At 41.0% G+C, this 16885-nt stretch overlaps 1 protein-coding gene across 1 annotated transcript in view; it reads right to left on the bottom strand.

The window, feature by feature from the left end:
• Positions 1-1057: 1057 nt before the first annotated feature.
• The window catches only part of KCNH6 (potassium voltage-gated channel subfamily H member 6), a 45712-nt gene continuing 29884 nt past the window's right edge, over positions 1058-16885 (bottom strand). Inside the window, exons 9-14 of the mRNA XM_044673882.1 lie at positions 12781-12974; positions 7311-7407; positions 6665-6946; positions 6324-6504; positions 4943-5168; positions 1058-1118 (exon numbers count right to left, since the gene is read on the bottom strand). Coding sequence (XP_044529817.1) covers positions 1077-1118; positions 4943-5168; positions 6324-6504; positions 6665-6946; positions 7311-7407; positions 12781-12974 — 1022 coding nt within the window. The 3' untranslated portion in view covers positions 1058-1076. The remainder of the gene's footprint in view (positions 1119-4942; positions 5169-6323; positions 6505-6664; positions 6947-7310; positions 7408-12780; positions 12975-16885) is intronic.

Here is a 16885-nt window from a genome sequence, read left to right as displayed (position 1 = left end):
GGAAAAGTTACTTAGGACAAACATCAGAGCAGAGGTTGTGTCGTTGTAAATGGGCTAGAAGCTATGCTTTTCCCAGGAAAGTATTAATCACAGTGACTTTTCTAGCCAGAGTCAGATTTTTTCATAGTGGAAGTTACTCAGAACAGGTCTAGTTGTGGGAGAGAATGGTGACCTTGTCCTTCTCTCTAGATTTAGGATTTCTGTCAATAGGGACCAGAGATTTTTCTCTTCATCCCACTTATCCTCAAAAGCCTAGCCTTGAACAACTAGATGGTTTTATCTTGTGCCATATGGTAACATTCTTTCTTCTCCCATATTTCAGGAACATTCCTTTTCCATTACAGCAGGTTTATGAAGATGGCCCTAAAGAATCTGGGAAAGGTGTTGAATGTCTGTCTTACTGTTATGAGACAAAGTTTTTTTCAAGGTGATATGTGTCTTCTATCATAACATGAGCAATATGGAAATATGTATTATATGAATATACTGGCATAATCTATATCAGACTATTTACTGCCTCAGGGAGGAGCAGGGAGGAAGGAGAGGAGAAAAGCTGGATCCTAAAATGCCAGGAAATAATTGTCAAAAACTGTTTTTAGATGTCACTGAAAAAAAATTTTTTTAGATTTGTTTTGGGGTCATCTTAGATTATACTTGGAAACTGTTATTCTAGGGAAAATGTTTTTAGAGACCATGCTTTGGAGGGGTTGAGGGATCCTCTCCCAAGTCTAGGTGGTATCTTCCTACTCTTATTACATATATACACAAATACCCAGTCCTATTAGCAAGGTTTCAATTGTTATGGGAATCGGTGACTCAAATTCCTTGATGGCCCAGTCATGTTGCTGAGCTAAATCTGAGGGATGAGTCTGAAAATTCAGCTGTGTGGAGGAAGGTTAAAGGTATTAAAGGAGTGAAGGAAGGTGGGAACAACACCTGAATTCCTATACCCAATGCAATCTTAGAGGGGGTGCCTGAGAGGACAGAAATTGTTCAGGCTGCATCTGCTCATAAGAGAGGATCAGGGTATCGTTTCATGCCACCAGAAGATACATGTCACTGGGTGAAGAATCTCTTTATTTCTGAATATATTTTTCCAGGTCACTGTAGCTTGGAGTCTGGAAAGGGAGAGAAAGAAAGTGTGAATGATAGGTATCCTTGGTCTCCTCACTTTTAAAAGGACCTCTTGTTAGTCCTTGAAGATGTCTCTCAAAGATCTACCTCTCTCTCCACTGCCAACCTAAATTACTGGTTCGAAGTGTTGGCAGAGATGTCAAGAGATGCTCTAGTTAAAACCCTTTGTCTTTATTTTTAAAATTAATCTTTTTCAATAAAAAATAGCTTTTTATTTCCACTCCCCTCTATTGATTAAAAAAAAAGAAAGAAAAGCAAAACCTTTAACAATTATGCATAGTCAAGTGAAACAAATTTAGCTTTGACCATATCTAAAAAATGTCTCACTGTACCCTGAGGTTATCACAGCTCTTTCAAGAGATGGGTAGCACGTTTCTTCACTGGGGAAATCCTCTATCATTAGGCTAGGGCAGTGATGGCAAACCTTTGGCATGGGTGCCAAAAATGGCACACAGATTGTTCTCTGTGGGCACACAGCCATTCCCCTCCACCCAGAGTTCATTACTAGAAAGGCAGAGGGGCTCAAGAAAAGCTGCCCCCCTCCCCCTCTCCACTGTGCTTGATGACATTTTTTCCCATCCCCTGTCCCTTTGCCCAGAAGCCAATGGGAACACACTGGGGGTAAGGTGGGCAGCTCACAGGTGGCAGAGCTGGAGGGGAGCAGAGCATCAGGGCCACTCCCCTCCCCCTCTCTACACTCACCGAGGACATTCCTCTCCCCTCCCCACCCCCCTCTGCCCAGCAGCCCAATGGGAGTGCTTTCTCCCTCCCCTGTGTGGGGTAAAGGGGGAAGCAGGGCACATCTGGCGCTCGTGGCGGGGGAGAGGGGGGGGAAGGAGCACAGCACCAGGTCTGGGGAGGGCAGGGCAGCACTCCAACTGGGAAGTGGGGTGGGGGTGGGACCCAGCACTCGAAGCTCTAAATGGTTCGCTGTTACTGGACTAGGGAATGTTAAATTAAGAATTTTTAACCCCAATTTTGTAACATTTCAGGATTTTTCTAATTATCTCAAGGAGCATCATAAAATTCCTCCTTCCCCCATGGGTAATGTGAACTTTCATTTAAAAATAAACATGCACAACACTCTGCTTATCTTATTGATCTTTAAATCTTTTGCTGCATTAGGAAGTTAGAAGGAATATATAAATGTATAAATCAAGGACTCAGTCTTTGTTGACCTCAAAACCCCAACTCATCCCAGAGCATGTCCAGACCCTCAGTCACTGGGCTCACAAGACATTCGGAGTGTCCTCTGCTTTCTCCCCAACCCGAATCCTACATTTAAAGGACAAGAGAAATACACTAATAGATATAAAAAGGAAGATACCTAGGACCTTTTCCTATGAGATCTTTTTTATTCCCTCTATCTCCCAGAATTAAAGGCTCAGTTAATTCGGTATTAGAAAGGCTAATTTCCAAATAACAGAAGCAGTTGTGGAGGTCCTACCTCTTTCCTAGTAACATAGACTGGCTCTAGGCAGCTTCTGCATGAGTAGGAGGCTGGGTATCCCTCAGCAGTTCCCTTCTACCCACCCTCCAGCTGCTCTGTTCTTGCTTTTCTAACAATAGGACTTTGACAGGAGAAAGAATATGCTATAAAAGCAAATCCACAAGCTGGAATAGAGGTGCAGAACAAAACATTTTCAGCCATGATCAATGTGTTAATGTGGTTTGCTTAACTATATTTAATTATTATGTTTTGCCTGATTATAAATGTACAACCTAGATTGAGTTGCTTGTAGACTCCGGGAGGGAGGACGAAAGAAGGGAGGGAGATGACATGAATCATATAACTTTGAAAACATGTGGAAATTTATTATTAAAATAAAGATAAAACATTTTTTAAAAACTATTTAATTGTTATGAGGACTTCTATGTGGGGAGCAAATTTGTGGGCAATGGAAAAAATGAAATAAAGTAGTATCAATAAAATATTTAAAGTAATCTCAAGAAAAACAAAATAATGAGACAAGCAAAATAAGTTCGGTGCCACCTTGTTAAAAAAAAAAACAAAAATTGTAACAATCATTATAAGTTAATGGTTTCATATACAATTAAAAAAATACAAGACTGCTCTTCTTGAGAGCAGGGACTATCTTTTGCTTTTCTTTGTCATCCCAGAATTTAGCACAGTGCTGGGCACATTAGTAGGAGTAGTATAGATGTTAATTGACTATTGAAATATTTTTTGTTGATGACTGTTCAGTTCATAATTGAAAAAGGCAAGAGAGAGAAAGGAATCCAACTAAAGCTAGGGAAACATTGATCTATTCTAAACTATAACTATCCCTTCTGGATTGCTACTTTCCCCATTGCAATTTCATTATATCATGGGTGGGCATAAGAAATTGAATAGATTTTTTTCGGAGTTTTGCAGAAGTCACAGATAACACATGAAGGCCAGCAGATGGCATATAAAAAGTTTAGAAACCCAGAAATGCATAAAATATATGTATAATGTTGTACATTATCAACATATTATCTTTAATACCATAAATATGCACAATTTATTTTTTAAAAAATAAGTTAGTTTCCAAAAAACACGAAAGCCAGCAGACATCACACAAAGGCTAGAAATGTAGAGATATCTTAACACATAGCCTATGACCAAATATTTAACCCAAAATTCACAATAAGGTATTGTAGTCCCATAAAAGAAAAAGAAAACATTCAGACTTCTTCTGTGGTACAAAGAAAGAGCCAAAAATTTTTACTCAGATTTTCCAAGTTACTGGGGCACCCTGCCCATAACCTCTACAATGTGGAAGGGATTCCTGTATTTGCTTCCTGAAAATATTCAGGTTTGGAGCTCTCTCACTAAAGTACATCCTAGAAGTATTCAAAATTTCTGGAATCTTTGTCTCCTGTTAGATATTTTGCTAACACCCCAAACTACCTCTCTTCTGGCCTCTTTTTAACACTCTCCATCTTGAAGAGATGCTGATATGCTGATAGGTCACTTACTCTATGGGGGAAGGCAAAAAAAGAAGCAAAGGGGAGGTTAACCTTAGAGTAGGAGGGAGAAGGAATCTAATAAACTTCATTGCCTTTGGAGATAAGGACTGATCAGTAGTTTTCCCAACAATCTGTATTAGGGACTGATGTTTTGAAAGGCAGAATTTGAGGCAAGCAAAATGCTAAAAGGCTGCTGAACTTGATAATTCCTACAATTTGATCTGCTCTAACATAATCTGTAACTTCCCACCTGGATCAGAATTTTGCCTTGAGCTGCCCTCAACTATGTGAAAAGTCTCACTCACCTATGATAGGCACCTCTCTTTCAAAGGCATTGGCTCATGTTGGGAGTATTTCTAAACCCAGGGTCTCAGGGGTTTCCCCCTTGTCTTCTGACTTTAGCTTAAAAACTCTTGTTTCTTGGATAGTCTATCTGAAATTTATACTTATTCCTTCTCTTTTACCCCGTCTCCACCATGGAATACAACTGGTTTCTCATTGGCAAGTCCTACACCAGGTCTCAGTTGGGGTTTCCATATTTGTTAATGGGAAGGAGTAAGAAGTTCTGAGTCCCTCTGCTCTACCTCTAGCTATCAGAATCCAAGCTCTGGGACCCTGAACTAGTTAAGAGCTGTTCTTTGCAATCTCTTCTGAGTGATGCTTGAGCTCCCCTGTTCCTGCCCTAGTTATATTAGTAGAATCTAGGACAACAAAAAGCAAGAATGGATGTTTGAGTCCTAGTTGCTCTGGGTTGCATCCACTTTAATGCCATTGGAAATGGATCCTGACAGTGAGAGAACAGGGACCACTCAGCAGAGGTTACTGAGGAAAGGAAATGATCTCCTCTGCTCACCTGTCCAGGGGCTGTAGGGTCTTCTCTAGACAAAGAACTCTGCAGTTTCATGGGCCCAGGATCCTGAGCACCAGCAGCAGTGGCAGCAGCAAGAGGAGGAGGAGGAAACAAGCTCCCAGACTCTGAGGCTGGAGAGACAGGGTCATAGGCAGAAGGTCCTTGGGACAAATGTTGGTGCAGGAGTTTCAGAATAATGCTGAGATCCGAAGACATCTGAGACTCCAGCCTGCCAGAAAGATCCTGGAAGTCAGGGTTGGATGGAGAGACCAGGGAGCAAGGTAGATTGGGATAGGTAATTTCTCCTCTCAGCTTTGAAGGCTATTCATAACAGAATTTTCCCTCTTAGTCCTCATACCAGCCACTATTGGGCTATAGTTCTTATTACTCTACTCTGATTTTAGCAGAACCCTGACACCAACAAGCTGTTCCTGCTTCTACCCCATCAAGTACCGTGCGGCTGGCCATTTCCCTGGCCTCCTTTGGGGCCCCAATGAGTGAAATCAATTAGCTAATTATGTTTTAAGATGTTTGGGATAGGAGATTTATAGGTAAAGGAAAAGTGTATGCATTCACACCATTATCTCTTCTTCCCGCCCGAGAATGGGACTCTGGAGCCACACTGGGCTTTGCTGGGCTGAGATATTTCTAGTCAAACCCTTCCATGTCCCCCACAACTGCTCTCCACCTTCCCTATTCCTCTGATTATCCTGTCATCCCCAGCCACTGCTAAGGGCAGAACTGTCTTGCTAATTTTTATATCCCTAGCACACAGCAGCCCTTGATAAACCCTGCTGCTACCTCCCTGCTTCAGTACACAGGTATGCATGTATGTATGTATCTATTGACATTTCTATCTAATCCAAGGGTTTTTCACCACAGATCCCTTGGATTTCAGGAGATTGGGGAACTTGAATGGGAGAAAATATCACATCTTTATTTTTAATAACTTTCAGTTTTCTGTGCAAACCTATGTATTTTATTTTTATTTTAAGATACTAATTTAATTTTACTTTATTTATTTATTTAAGAGCATTCTGGATAGGGTCCCTGGGCTTTACCAGATTGACAAAGAGATCCATGACACACAAAAAAGATAAATCTCATGATTTAATCTATCTCTGTGCCAATGTTACATTTAGAAAATGTAATCGGAATAGCATATAAAAGATTCCTGCCCTGGGAGGGCCTGGATACCTTATAAAGTCCATTTTCAAATTTAAGATTCTATACTTTTATCAGTAAAAAGTGATAATTTATAATCCATGTGAGCCTCACCATGTGCCTGGTTGATCAGCAGGAGGCGCTCATGCAGCACCAATTCCAAGGCCTGCTTGGTTTCCTCGGCTCCCCAATCAAAATGTCCTGGAGGTCAGCAACTCACCTGTTCAGCTGGGACTTGAGACACTCCAACCTGGAGCCCAGATCCCTTGGCCAGCCATCTTGGCCTCCATCCTGGGGGCTGTGCACCAGGGGTATGTGCTGGGAGGGCATCTGATGGGATGCTGCAGGATGTTCAGCCCAGAATTCAAGCACGTTCGAGGTGCCTGGCAGTCTGGCTCTGGCTGCAAGTGAGAAGGGGAAGTCAGGGGAGGGAAGGAGGCAGGGTCTGGCTTGATCTGACTGCTCAACATCAGTTCCTGACTACCTAAACATCTTCCAGTTCCCTTCCACTTTCTCTGCCATGCTAGAGCTGGTCTGGGAAAGGGGGGATGATCTACTCACCTGAGTACCTCCTGGCATTGCTGCCTTCCTGAGCTAGGAAATCAGCTTTGGGACTGATGAGGTTGAGGCTGGTAAGGGAGAACTCTTCCTGGGTGTGAGGGTGGCCCCTGGGTCTGGAGGAGGTGGAAGGGCTGGGAGGTCTGGTCTCAGTCTCACTGCTCAGGGAACTGGTCAAGGAGCTGCTACAGAACTCATCCCAGGGGATCTTGCCAGGGGACGCCTGCAGACGGGTCCGTGGTGACTTTCTAGATGCTTTTACACCATCCAGTCCTGGAGAGATACCTGGAGAGGCAGGAATTAGGAGAGAGGACCATGGAGGTCCAAAGGAACTGGAGGGTTTGGAAATTTAAAAAAAAAAAACAAAAAACAAAAAACAGAGGGAAAAGGTTTCCACACTTTACCCCAGGAGTTGTTATTAATGAAAAATAAGAATCAGGGATTGTGGGCCCAGGCTTTTAGAGGGCAACTCTTACCTTCAGTATCGGGAGCCTCACTTACTAACCTGGGGAGACTGATCCCCAGTGAGTGTAACCCTCCCCCAAAAGAGAACATGTGGTTGAAAAACTTCTGGGAGGGGGAAAGGACTGGGGAACAATACTGAGAGAGGTTGGGGTTGGGGGTGGAGGGAGGAACTGGCTCTGCTTACCAAGCTTGCAACATTTTAGAACAGATTGGGGAGGCTTGGCCCAGTGGTAGGGGACCTCCTGGTCATGGCTGGGTGGTGATCGAGAAATCCTGTCTACCTTGGGGGGACAAGAATTTTATGTGAAGTTTTGTTACTCTTCCCTACCCCTAACTTCCAATACAATGTACTCAAAAGACAGAGATTATCTATTTTTTGTCTTTATACTCCCAACTGATTATAATGCCATCTATGTAGTAGGTATTCAATAAATGTTTTGATTATGCACATTCCCCTCCTGAACCCTTCAAGATTCTCATGGAAAACTGACTCTAAGCAGAAGGTATGGCCAGAGTTTATAAAGCAAGAGTAATTATCTCCAAAGTGGAGGATCAGAACATGAACTCAGAAGCCTACATGATAAACCAACTAGAAAGTGGGAAAATAGATTTTTTTTCTTCCCCTCCCCTCAATAGCCAATTAAAGTTCTTTCTAACACAGGCACAGATGATTCTGTCCCCTCTATACATCAGGGTGAACTTTAAGTGTCATAATTAGGAGTGTCCTGGTAAATATTTAACAACCAGGTCTCCTTAAAAAGTGTATGGCATGACATACTTAAATTTAAAAAAACAACTAAAATCTTTATATTACATCTTGGAATCAATACTGTGTATTGTCTCCAAGGCAAGAAAGTGATAAGGACTATACACAATGGGAGTTAAGTGACTAGTCTGGGAGTCACAAAGCTAGGAAGTGTCTGAGGTCACATTTGAACCCAGGTCTCCCTGAACTCTAGGTCTGGCTCTCAATCCACTAAGCCACCCAGCTGCCCCCCTGGCATGATACAGTTTTAAAATTTAATCTGCATTATTGAGGGAAGGGAAAGAGAATAAGCACCCACTATATACCAGGCACATTAAATAAAATAAAACCCTTACCTTCCACCTTAGAATCAATACTATGTATTAATATTATGTATTAATCTGGCCCCAGAGACTTCCTAGCTTTTTGACTCTGGACAAGTCACTTAACCCTGATTGCCTAGCCCTTACTGCTCTTCTGCCTTAGAAAAATGGACATTTAGACAGAAGATAAGGTTTTTTTTTTTTTTAATTCTTTAATGATAAAGGTGTAGAATCAAAAAAAGTTTGGAGACTACTTGCCTAGAAGATTAAAGGCAAGGACTGCCCAGGGGAGTTGGCTTTTTTTCTCCAAACCCTTTCCTGCCATAGTAGTTATATTTAACTAGAACTTCCCCAGGGTCAAATCCCATAGTCTCCCCACTTTCAGTATTCCCAAGGAAACCTCATCTGTTAAATGAGGAGGTTAGACTAGTTGACCTTTAAAGGTCTCTTTTAGTTCTAATATTCAAGGAGCTAATCTAAGATAACATCTCTGACCTCCCTAGCTGCAGGAATTGTCTCAGCCTTAGCTGAGGGGCAGCTAGGTGGCACCATGTATAAAGCACTAGATGAGTTCAAATCTGGCTTCAGATTCTTCCTAGCTGTGTGACCCTGGGCAAGTCACTTAACACCATTTGCCTCAGTTCCTCATCTGTCAAATGAACTGGAGAAGGAAATGGCAAACCACTCTAGTAGCTTTGCTAAGAAAACCCCAAATGGGATCAAAAGAATTGGACATGACTGAAAAAGGACTGAACAGTTGATGGATCTGACAAGAGTCCAGATATTTAGCCAAACCTAAAGATCACACGCCTAGTCTGTTCTTATGTAGCCTAGGACTGTGGTGGTGAACCTATGGCGTGCATCCAGAGGGGGTACTCAGAGCCCTCTCTGTGGGCACACACACTGTCACCCTAGCACAGAGTCTGCCAGAGTTCGATGTTAGAAAGCCAGAGGGACATAGGGCTGAACTGCTCCCCTCCTCCTCTCCACAGGTGCCTAAGGACATTTCTCACATCGCCCACCCCTCTAAAAGGTTCTCCATCACTGGCCTAGGAAAAGGTTCAGAGCCAAGCATGTATGAATGGGAGTCAGAAGAGGGATTGAGAAGCATTCTTCTTCTTGGCCAAATCTCTTTTGGAGATCTCTGTGATATATTTCATGGGATCCTGGGTCTCTCATCTCTATCCAGTGATTTATTGAGAAATACAGATCCTTTTCCAGACAGGCAACTCTGTTGGACTCAGGGCTTTTAAGGGCCTTAGAGAGGAACTCTGGTCCCAGCTGCCACCCCTTCTCTGATCCTCTCAGACCTAGTAGCATGAGACCTTGGGGATGGTGGCTGGTGGGACACTGGTTCCCATAGTAAGGGATAGGGAAGCCAAATTCCTATAGCAAGGACAATGTCAGTCAGGTCTGGTCATGTTTGGTCAAGTGAGAGGGCTGAAGAGGCCCTAGAATCAAAATCCCACCCTAGCATGTCTGGGTGCCCATTATCCCAGGGCAGACCACTCTCCCTGACAGCTTGGTCCAGAGGTGTGATTCTTACCAAGTGTCTCTGGATACCCATATGTGTGTGTGTGTGTGTGTACATATATATCTCCTATCTTTATATATATGTAGATATGTGTATCTACATAAATATATATCTATATGTGTATATATAAAAATCTACCTTTATATATATATTTCCTCTCTTTAGATATATAAAAATCTCTCTATATCTATATCTATAAATATGTATATATACAATCTTTCTATATCTCCTACCTTTCTCTCTATATAAATATATGAAATATATATATAATCTATATATTTATATATATGCACATATAAAATCTACCTTTATATATCTCCTATCTTTATATATAAATATTTCTATATCTATATAAATATATCTCTCTATATGTATATATATAAAATCTACACCCATTTCCTATATATATATATAAATATATATCTCTATAAAATATGTATATATAAAATCTGCCTTTATATACATATCTCCTATCTTCATATATATAAATCTTTCTCTATATAAGTATATATCTCAGTATATAGGCATATATAAAAATATATATCTATGTAAATATATCTGTATATAAATACATATATATAAAATCTATTTTTATATATCTCCTATCTTTATATATAAATCTATATATCTAGATATCTTTATATAAATATATATAACATATACCTTTATATACATAAATCTTTCTATAACTAGATAAATATACATATAAAAATATGTATATATAAAATCTATCTTTATATATCTCCTATATATATATACATCTCTCTATATATAAATATGTATATATAAAATCTACCTATATATCTCCTATCTTTATATATGTGTGTGTGTGTGTATATATATATATGTGTGTGTGCATGCGTGCGTGCACATCTTTGTCTTTTAATGTGGTGATGGATCTGGATCTTTTGTCACCAGATATGGAGAAAGGAAGCCAAGAACTTCGACACAGGGGTGAGGAATGGCAGCAAAGTGGAGAATGATCCACCCTCGGAAGAGGTGGACTCAGAAAGAAGGCCTTGTCTCCTTTGCAGTGACAAGGGGCCAGTCCAGGGGTACTTGAGCCAAATTCAACCATCTCTTTGTTTCTGAAAGCTTTGGAAGTGTGTGTTTGAGGAAGGGCAACAGAGAGAACAGGAGGGAACTGAATCTCTTAGAAGCAGTGTTACTATCCCTCAATCACACAAGCCAGAACTGAACTCAGGGGTCCCAGTTCCATCTCTACATTGCTAATCTGCCAAATAGCCAGCTCATTAGTTTCACCATAGGTGAAGGGATCATGGGCTTACGGGAATTTAGAGTAAAGACTTTAGATAGCTGGTAGAAACCTTGGAGATTGTCTAATCCAGGGGGTTCAACCTTTTTGTGACTCAAATCTCTTTGATAACTCTTTCAGAATAAGTTTTTAAATGTATGAAATAAGATACATTTGGTTAAAGGGAAACAGACTCTATTGAAATAGTTATCAAAGTAGCTAAAAAAAAAAACAAGGTCTGGACTCCATGTTTAGAAAGCTCCCTCATTTCACAGAAAAGGTCCAGGATGGGAGTCAGCACAGTAAAATGCTCTGAATTTGGTCTTAGAGACCTGACAGTGGTTCAAAATCTCTGCATATACAGAAGGCCTTGCATTTTGGGATCCTTTTTATACTATTTTAAATTTGCCCTCATTTGCACAATAAAACTCATGTGAATTTCTTCTTGGCCAATTCATAACATATGAACATTCCAACCCATTGTTAACTCTGTGGCAAATCTCTAAATCTTTGGGCTTGTTTCCTCTTCTCTAAAATGAAGGGGCTGTACTAATAAGACCTCTAAGGACCCTATCAGCTCAAGATGTATGACTATAAGAAGTGATGATAGTCTCAGGTCACCTAAGAACTAAGGAACAAAACCAAGATTTGAATCCTGGCCAAATTCAATGTTGTTGTTGTTGTTGTTGTTTTCCATTCTACTTCATGACTTTCAGACTGGGCTGAATTTTCTTTTCCTCAAGGACCCAAGGGTCACTAACTTTTCTGAAACCCCAAACTGGGAGCTGTTGGTATACAGTAACATCATTAGTGGGCAGTAAAGTGCTGTGTGGATAGAGTGCTATGCCCGAAGTCAGGAAGACTCATTTTTATTTTTTAGTTCAAATCTAGCCTCAGATACTTACTAGTTGTGTGACCCTGGGCAAGTCATTTAATTCTGTTTGCCTCAGTTCCTCAACTATAAAAAGAGTTGGAGAAGGAAATGGCACACCAATCTAGTATCTTTGCCAAGAAAACCCCAAAGGGGGTCATGAAGAGTCAGAAATTACTGAAACGACTCAACAAAATAAAAAATTTGTGTCCATGTGAACCATACCAGCACAAATACTAGAAGGCTGGAAGACCCAAACAAAACCAGTTGGAGAAATTCAGTCTTCCTGATATTATTATCTGTCTCTTTAAAACCCCAGTTTGGCAGGGTAGATTGTCATCAACAAAGATCTTCTGAGATGAGTGCTCTAGGCCCCTTTCAAAGGTGATAGAGGGCCAATGCGGGGGGTGGTAAATGGGTACAGCCTCATGCAGCACCCATAATCAGGGTGAGGATATCAGAGTTTTGGCACAGCATTAATTTAGGGACTACTGACAGCATTTGTACTCCTTAAACAGGCAGAAACAACTGAGTTTACTTAGCACCTAGGTAGCAAGAATTATAAGTTAACAGAGAAGGCTACCAGGGGGGGGGGGTACCTCAGTCCTACTTCCTCCCTTAGTAGAGGTTTCCCTTGAAATGACTTCACCTTGTCCCAGGGTCTCTGTGTCTCTTGCCCCTGGAACTCCCTCAGTGGAAGAATATTGCAAGAATCTCTATTTGCCTTGGATTGTTGGGTCTTTGAGATCTTTCCCCTTCCCATGCTCAACTGGATTTGTCTTAAAAAGTTGACTCGAATATGATTTCATATTTCTTATCCCTGGATATTTTTTGTAGTGTTTGCCCTCAGGGTCCAAATTATTAGTTATGGCACTGACCTGAAGGGCTGCCACATTGACCCACTCTCCCAGTGCCTCTGAACTCACATCATGAAGGTTGAAGGTGATCTCAAGTTTGCTCCAAAAACTCTCAGAGAAGGCAGGGTACATGTCCAGGACCTCCAGCAGGTCTTCCCGTTGGATCTTGTGCAAGTCACAGTAGGTCAGTGCCCTCACATCTGCATTGGACTTGCCTGGCTGGGTGTGGAGGCTGATGGGCTCCCCAAAGATGTCATTCTTCCCTGCTGGCCCAAGGTAAAAACAAGTGGTTATAGGGAGGGACCTGACATAGTTCCTTTTGCTCCCAAGATGCTGCCCCACTTAATTGAACTGATATCTGTCCTAAGGGACCTCAGAGGTAGATGTTCTACCAGGTTACAAGCACTTCTTCCAAGATTTCCCTCCCAGATTCTCACTTCTAACCGACTTTCCTCTAGGATTGCTCTTAGACAGGGGATTTGGCATTGCTCCTTTGGAGGGAATTCTGAGTAAGAAGCTGGCTGATAATTGAGAAGATACCCCCAGGCCCTCACAAATCACAGAATCCTGAACACTTAGGGACAGAGTCAGCATCCCTTCTATTTTCTCACCATTTTTATACATACAAACCCAGTGCCAAGTGTCATCATGTTGTCCCCTGGCTGCCCACAGTCCCTCAGTGAGGTTGCCTGGACAACGCCCGATATGTAATTCAAATTCCATCCCTTAAACCTCATCAGAACCTACTCTTCTGTGTTCTTAGGGGTTTACTCTCTGGGAAAATGGGTTGCAATAAGCATTTTTTAAACCTTTACTTTTGATTTAGAATCAATACTAAGTATCAGTTTTAAGGAAGAAGAGTGGTAAAGACTAGGCAATTGAGGTTAACTTGCCCAGGGCTATATAGCTAGGAAGTGTCTGAGGCCAGATTTGAAGCCAGGACCTCCTTTCTCCAGATCTGTCTCTCTCTCTCTCTATTCACTGAGCCACCTTGCTACCCCTGTTATAGACTCTTTACCCTAAAGGACTAGGTGATCAACAGTGAAAATTCTAGGTCCTGGGTAGGGCCAATGGAGGAGGTATTTGGGGGTGAGGGGACAGGGAGGCCTTAAGAATATCTTGACTATTCTCTGCTTGCATAGGTCTGATAATTAGAAACACCTCTTATATCATATCAAAGTTGCTTTTGGTTTCAAAATAGAATTCTAGAATGATAGATGTAGAGCCAGTAGGAATCCAGGAGGTCATCCAGTTCAACCTAGATGAGAAAGTGGAAATCCCAAAGGGAGAGAAGCAACTTGATAAAAATCCACTGTGAATTATTGTCTCTCAACTGAGAATGTGTGAACATTTAAATACTGCCTTACCCCTCAGCCCCTGCCTCTTTCCCATCCCAAGCCCCAGCTTGCCATATCCTTCAAGTTCTTTTTTCTCTGACTCTAGTGTTTGGAACAACCAACTGGTTCCAGCTCAGAACTGGTGGTGGTAGGTGAGTGGAAAATATCAGTGGTGGTAAGGGACCTGCTTTTTCATTTTAAAAAAGTCTGTGCATTTTTTGTTGTTGTTCAGTTGTTTTTCTTGGCAAAGATAATGGAGTAGTTTGACATTTCTTTCTCTGGCTCATTTTACACTTGAGGAAACTGAGGCAAGCAGTGTTAAGTGACTTTCCCAGATCACACACTAGAAAGTATGCATTTACTCCTCTTGAAAGAAGGTAGGGGTTCTAGGTTCATTGGTGAGATGACTCCATTGAGGGTAAGATTCTGGCCTCATTAATGCCCCTTCCTTTCTGTATCTATAGGGAATTTTGACAGGATCCCTGCACTGAGCTGTCTTAGGTCCTTTCTAACTTGGAAGAGCCTAAATAATTTATTTTAAGGTATTATTTTAGGGCATTAAAATAAATGCTTTAGTTCAAATTGCATCATATTTCATTTTTGGACACATCATAGTTAGCATGTACATAAAACACTTAAAGGTTTGCTGCACTTTACATATATTATCTCATTTGATCCTCACAACAACCCTTGGATGTAGGTGCTACTATTATGCTTGTTTTACAGATGGGAAAATTGAGGCTGAAAGTGATTTGCCCAGGGTCACACAGCTAGTAAATGTCTGAGGCTAGATTTGAACTCTGGCCTTCCTGACTCCAGGCCCAGTGCCTTATCTACATATGTGAGTAGTGACTATTTCCATATATAACACATGCATATATAAAACAGGTGTGCATGCCTGACTCTTTTATGTAGATACACGTGTGCATGCACACATATAATATAGAAAATTGACACTAATTCTATACAACACAGTACACACAGGCACATATAAAACATGTGTGTATGCCCAACTGTATTACCTGTGTATATATGTGCACACACATATAATATAAAAATTGACACTAATTCTATATAACACAGTACACACATGCATACATAGTCATGCACAAGTCACATATATATGTACCTACAAGACACATGTGCGATCGTGTACATACACATTCATGCATGTTAATTACAATCACACAAACATACACACAGTCATCCATACACAATATAGTCATGCACAGATACACAGTTATGCATACAATCATGGCCATCATGTACATGATCATGCATGCACAATATAGTCATGAAAGTACAATTCAGCCACACATACACACACAATCATGCATATATGCATATGCATAACAACATGGTGCAGGTGAAAAGGTATTGATTGGGTTCAAATCCTGCCTTTGCTGCTTACTTGTGTGACCCTGGGGAAGTCACTTGATTTCCCTCAGCCTCAGTTTCTCCATTTGCAAAATGAAAGCATTAGATTCTATGGTTTCCTGAGTCCCTTCCAGCTCCAGGTCTATGGTTTTATGACCGTACATCTTCTTTACTCCCACCCAACCCCATTCTCCTCCCCTCCTGTCTCCAGTCTAGTGGAAAGAACATTGGACAAGGAAGGGGTCAGGAAATTTGGTTCTAATCTTGGCTCTCAAACAAGACTAATTGTGTGATTCCTTAAGGCACTTAACCTCTCAAGCCTCAGCTTCCTCAGCTATTAAAAAAACAAACAAACCCCAAACCCTTGAAACCTTCAGGGATCTGTGATTGCATCAGTATGTGCCCTTCCTCCATCAATATGGATGAATACTACCCTTCTATGCCTCAGCAGATGGTCTTTGTGACCAAAAATTCCCCTATCACAGGGCAACTAAGCTTCTGGGGATGATCTCTCCAACTGGAAAAAAAAATGAAATGATAATATAATACCTTAAAGCACTATATAAATAGGACGTGTGATTACATGAGCAGCCTGGTAGAGCAGGTTTTTTTTTGTTTTGTTTTGTTTTGTTTTGTTTTGAGGTAAATAAGACCTGGGTTCAAATCCTGTCTTAGACATAAATTGCCTGGGGGACAAGCTTCTTATGTGACCTTGGATAAATGCCTTATCTTTCTGAGTGTGAGATAACTATTCATGTCTTATCTGTTAAGTCATAAATGTTACCATTTGGTAAATCAGTATATCAGTATAGGGAACTCTCCTAGGATTTATATGTTGTCATATATGCCACCAATTGGTAAATAATATTTATTCTTAGGGTAATTCCCCATATTGATGAAGTCACTAGTTATTTGTGTATTGTTTTTATGCACAAATAATATATAGAGAGGCAGTGGGGTGTAGTAGAGAGTTAGGAGGACCTAAATTCAAGCCCTGTGCCTGACACATCCTGGCTGTATGCCCTTGGACAAGTCATTCTCAGTACTCTGTGCGACTCTCTGAGCTAAGCTGAAGAGAAGGTGGTGACCTGTATTAATGAAAGGAGTTTCCTCATTTGGGAGTACTCTCTATCAGTGAAATCACAGATCCAGTCCTTGTCCCTTATAATAACAATAGCTAGAATTTAGAAAGTGTTTTGCAAATATTATCTCATTTGATCCTCATACAATCCTGATAGATGTTATTATTTATCCTCATTTTACAGATGAGGAAACCAAGGCAGGTTAAGTTCCTTGTTTAGGATCACATAGCTAGTTAGTATCTGAGTTCAGATTTGGACTTGGAGTCTTAAGTCTGGTACTCTATCCATTTGGCCACCTTGCCTCCTCCATTTTTGTTATACCTGCTCTATGTGTCAAAGGTTTTACATCTAGATAATATATGTGTGTGTGCTTTGGAA

Source organism: Gracilinanus agilis, chromosome 4 (genome assembly GCF_016433145.1).
Source record: "Gracilinanus agilis isolate LMUSP501 chromosome 4, AgileGrace, whole genome shotgun sequence".
NCBI classification, from domain to species: Eukaryota; Metazoa; Chordata; class Mammalia; order Didelphimorphia; family Didelphidae; genus Gracilinanus; species Gracilinanus agilis.
This window is presented reverse-complemented; position numbering and strand designations above follow the sequence as displayed.